Here is a 3,650-nt window from a genome sequence, read left to right on the forward strand (position 1 = left end):
TGTTGGATCCTTTGTTACTTGGGAATAGAAGGAGGCATTTGAAGGAGTCTCTGAAATGGAACAGCTTAGTCGTGCTTTAGCCTCTCAAGGAGTCAAACCCTGATAGAGACACATCTCATATTTATTGCAACTTAACCTGGTAGCTAGGAAACACTTTGGTGTTTGATTCCAGTTTCTTATGTCAGAGTGACTTATTTAAATGTTTAACAGCCAACATTCAAACACATCATCACCACTTACCACTGCAGTGAAACTCTTTATTCCTGTTGCATCATTTGAACAACGCAGTATTTTAAACACACACACAATCATAAGAAATCCTTCAGTTCATGAGTTTTCATTTATTTCAAGTCCCATCAGCAAAACTGCTCCAATCACATTTCATACGGGAAACAAAACCTTCAAATTAAAACCCTTTCCTGGGGACTGGGAGAGAAGCTCAATCACTGGTTCCACTGGTTTAACTGAAGCTGAGTAAAGTTCCAGAACTTGAATCAACTGAAACTCCCGCAGACCCAATGAACAGCAGCAGCTAAACACTGCCCCCTTCTGGCTGACATTCAATATGCTGAAGGAGGGAAACAATTTGATTAAGATTAAGATACAGTTATTTGTCCCAAACACATGCACAGACATGCAAGGAGGGAAATTTAACCTCTGCTTTTAACCATCTGGTGCAGGACACACAGAGCAGTGAGCAGCCATGTACGGCGCCCGGGGAGCAGATGTTGGGGGAGTAAGGTGCCTTGCTCAGGGGCACTAGAATTAGGGAACTAGGGAGAATCCTCTTGGATTTTTCGGCCAGATCAATCCAGGTTCGTCTTTTTGTTGTTTCTCCGTGGATCAGGGGTGAGTTTGTACCTGGGCAGCTGTAGAACTGGGATCTGGGCGACACACACACTCACCACGAGACACAGGTCACAGCTGTCCAGCACTGTCTCTGCCCGGGTGAGGACGTCAGAGTCGAGCGTTTCTCCAAACCAAACCACAGCTGGTCTCAAGAGACCGTGACAACCTGTCTGCTCACACCTGAAACACGCACACACAGAGACACACACACAGAGACACACACACACACAGAGACAGTCAGATAACCTCATTTGAAAAGAGCACTACCTCAGATCAGGGGTGAGCTTGTACCTGGGCAGCTGTAGAACTGGGATCTGGGCGTCGTGGGTTTCCGGGTCAGGAGCTCTGAAAAGGGAGTTCGATAAAGAAGTTAATTAAATTCACTTAACACAGACGTTCCTGATTTCTGATATCCAGATGGGGCTCTTGTAATTAGCTGCTTCGTGACCACAGCTCATACAGCGGGTTCGGAACAGACTACCTGGTTTCACAGACACAGCACAAGAGACATAAGTGCTGGAACATCCACTCGTTTTAGTGAAGATAAAAAATTGACCTCAAATTGTTCGATAAACTGACAAAATCGAATTTGTTGATTCTGATTTGAGCAGAAGAAAGTTACGAGAACTCTTTCCTTCTCATTGTGGAGCTCCAGGATGTTTTTGGATCCAGCGCGGCGATGGAGCTCGTCGATGTTCTGAGTGATGACAGTAGGGCTGCAACTAACGACTATTCTGATAGTCGATTAGTCACTGATTTTCGAAACGATTAATCGACTAATCGTTGCACCCCTAGTGCTGTGCTCACGTCAGTGTATGGGAGGGAGCAGGACCCATCCCGAACTGCTTCCTGAAGTTGATCACCCCTTCCTCTATCTCCTCAGCAGAATACCTGAGGGTGAATGAAGTCATGAGGATCTAACAATGAACCAAACATGATTTGTAATGTGATGATAAGTCGGTTCAGGTTGGTGAGCATGTGTGATTTTACCCTTGCTCCTCCATCATGACCGGTAGCTGCGCACACATGACCTCCAGCTGCCTCTGGCGCTGCTGCTCCGGGATGTCGGCGTTGGGCTGGCGGAGGCGCTCGGCGTGGGTTTGCAACTCTCTTGAAAAAATGTACAGTTGTGTTTAACACATCCTTCTGTCAATATGTGATGTACAGTCAGACTTTCATCTTGTTTCTGTGATGTGTTAAATGTGTAGCACTTGTAGTCTGGGGCTAGTGTTAAGGTAAAGTACTAGATATCTTCCTAGGTTCGTAGGAGAGGTAAGCTTATTTCACAGAACAAGTTGAACAATTGACCAGTTTATTGTCTCTTTACTCAGTTCTACCTGTCTACCTGACGGGCAGGACTGGAGTATGATGTCTTTGATACACGAATCAGGTTCGATCTGGATTACACGGTTGGCCACACCGCATCCACGATCAGGGACAAGCTCGCCATCTCATCATTCGGGTTCAAGTTCTTCTGATGTAAATAAAAAACCAATCGGAGTTTTCAGTAGCAGATAACTATGTATGCACTTCGGTTGACACGCTCAAGTTGGACGTCTAGTTGGGAAATAACCTTATTAGTATGATTACATTTAGACTATGGTAATATTTTCAAGTGTTTTAATGTTATTTCCTACCGAAATCCGGGAGCTTTATCTCTATTAGGTATCATTAGGGAATCTCAGGAGAAAAAGGGCTTCTTCTTCGTGGGGAGTTCCCTTGAACGCAACGCATAATGCGCACCCTTCTGGTGGGGGGGTTTTACTACTCCTTATATTAGTAGCCTGAATTTCATGAGGGTTACAAATGTAAAAGACTAATTCTGCTCAGGGACAATAGTTTATTCTTCTGTTTTTACACAAACACACAGCAGCTTTCATTCTGAACGAGACATTTGAAAGGAGCCGGGTTAAATGCCGGTAGTGTGTGCTGTGTAGGGCTGCAACTAACGACTATTCTGATAGTCGATTAGTCACTGATTATTGAATCGACTAATCGACTAATCGTTGCACCCCTAGTGCTGTGCTCACGTCAGTGTATCGGAGGGAGCAGGACCCATCATGAACTCCTTCCTGAAGTTGATCACCCCTTCCTCTATCTCCTCGAGGAGCTCGTCGATGTTCTGAGTGATGACAGTAACTTCTCTCCCCTGCTGTGTGAGGCGCTCCTCACACTCGCTGATGGCCAGGTGGGCGGGGTTGGGATTCTTTGAGAGCATGACCTCGCGGCGGTAGTGATAAAACTCCCAAACACACGAGGGATTCCGAGAGAAGGCCTCAGGAGTGGCGAGTTCCTGACAGAAGAAAGGAGCCACTAGACAGGGTAGGGACAGATCAATCCAGGTTCGTCTTCCTGTTGTTTCTCCGTGGAGTCGAACCAGAGACGAACCAGAGACCTTTTCTGCCCATAGTCCAAGTTCCTGCCACTAGTCCACCGCCTCTCCCATTGCTTAAACGTCTTTCACTTTAGCAAATAAAGTTCAACAATTCAGGAATTATCTGAATTCAAGTCAGATAATTAACAGTTAACATCACAGAGGCTTTGTGTGATTTGGCGTCAGAAACAGTTGTTTGTACATGTGTGTATTTTATCAAACAATGATAATTTAAAGTTACAGCTGTTTTTCTTGTCATTTCCTGACAAATCATAAAAGCATTTGAAATCTTCATGATCTTAAACAGATTCTGAAGGTGTAACTAACTCATATTTATTCTTTATTGCACATCACATTTCTGCGGCAGCTTAAATCAAACAGCTTTCTTCTACAGATTTCTTGACCTCTTCTTATTTTCACGTGTCCA

At 44.7% G+C, this 3,650-nt stretch overlaps 1 protein-coding gene across 1 annotated transcript; it reads right to left on the bottom strand.

Moving 5' to 3' along the window:
• Positions 1-1,303: 1,303 nt before the first annotated feature.
• LOC133010530 (NAD-dependent protein deacylase sirtuin-5, mitochondrial-like) lies at positions 1,304-3,295 on the bottom strand. The gene is made up of 6 exons (XM_061078119.1): positions 3,284-3,295; positions 2,880-3,142; positions 1,840-1,959; positions 1,657-1,740; positions 1,472-1,583; positions 1,304-1,330 (listed from the first exon to the last, which is right to left on the bottom strand). The coding sequence occupies exons 1-6, from the start codon at positions 3,293-3,295 to the stop codon at positions 1,304-1,306; spliced, it is 618 nt and encodes a 205-aa protein (XP_060934102.1).
• Positions 3,296-3,650: the final 355 nt, after the last annotated feature.

Source organism: Limanda limanda, chromosome 9 (assembly GCF_963576545.1).
Source record: "Limanda limanda chromosome 9, fLimLim1.1, whole genome shotgun sequence".
In the NCBI taxonomy this organism is placed as follows: domain Eukaryota; kingdom Metazoa; phylum Chordata; class Actinopteri; order Pleuronectiformes; family Pleuronectidae; genus Limanda; species Limanda limanda.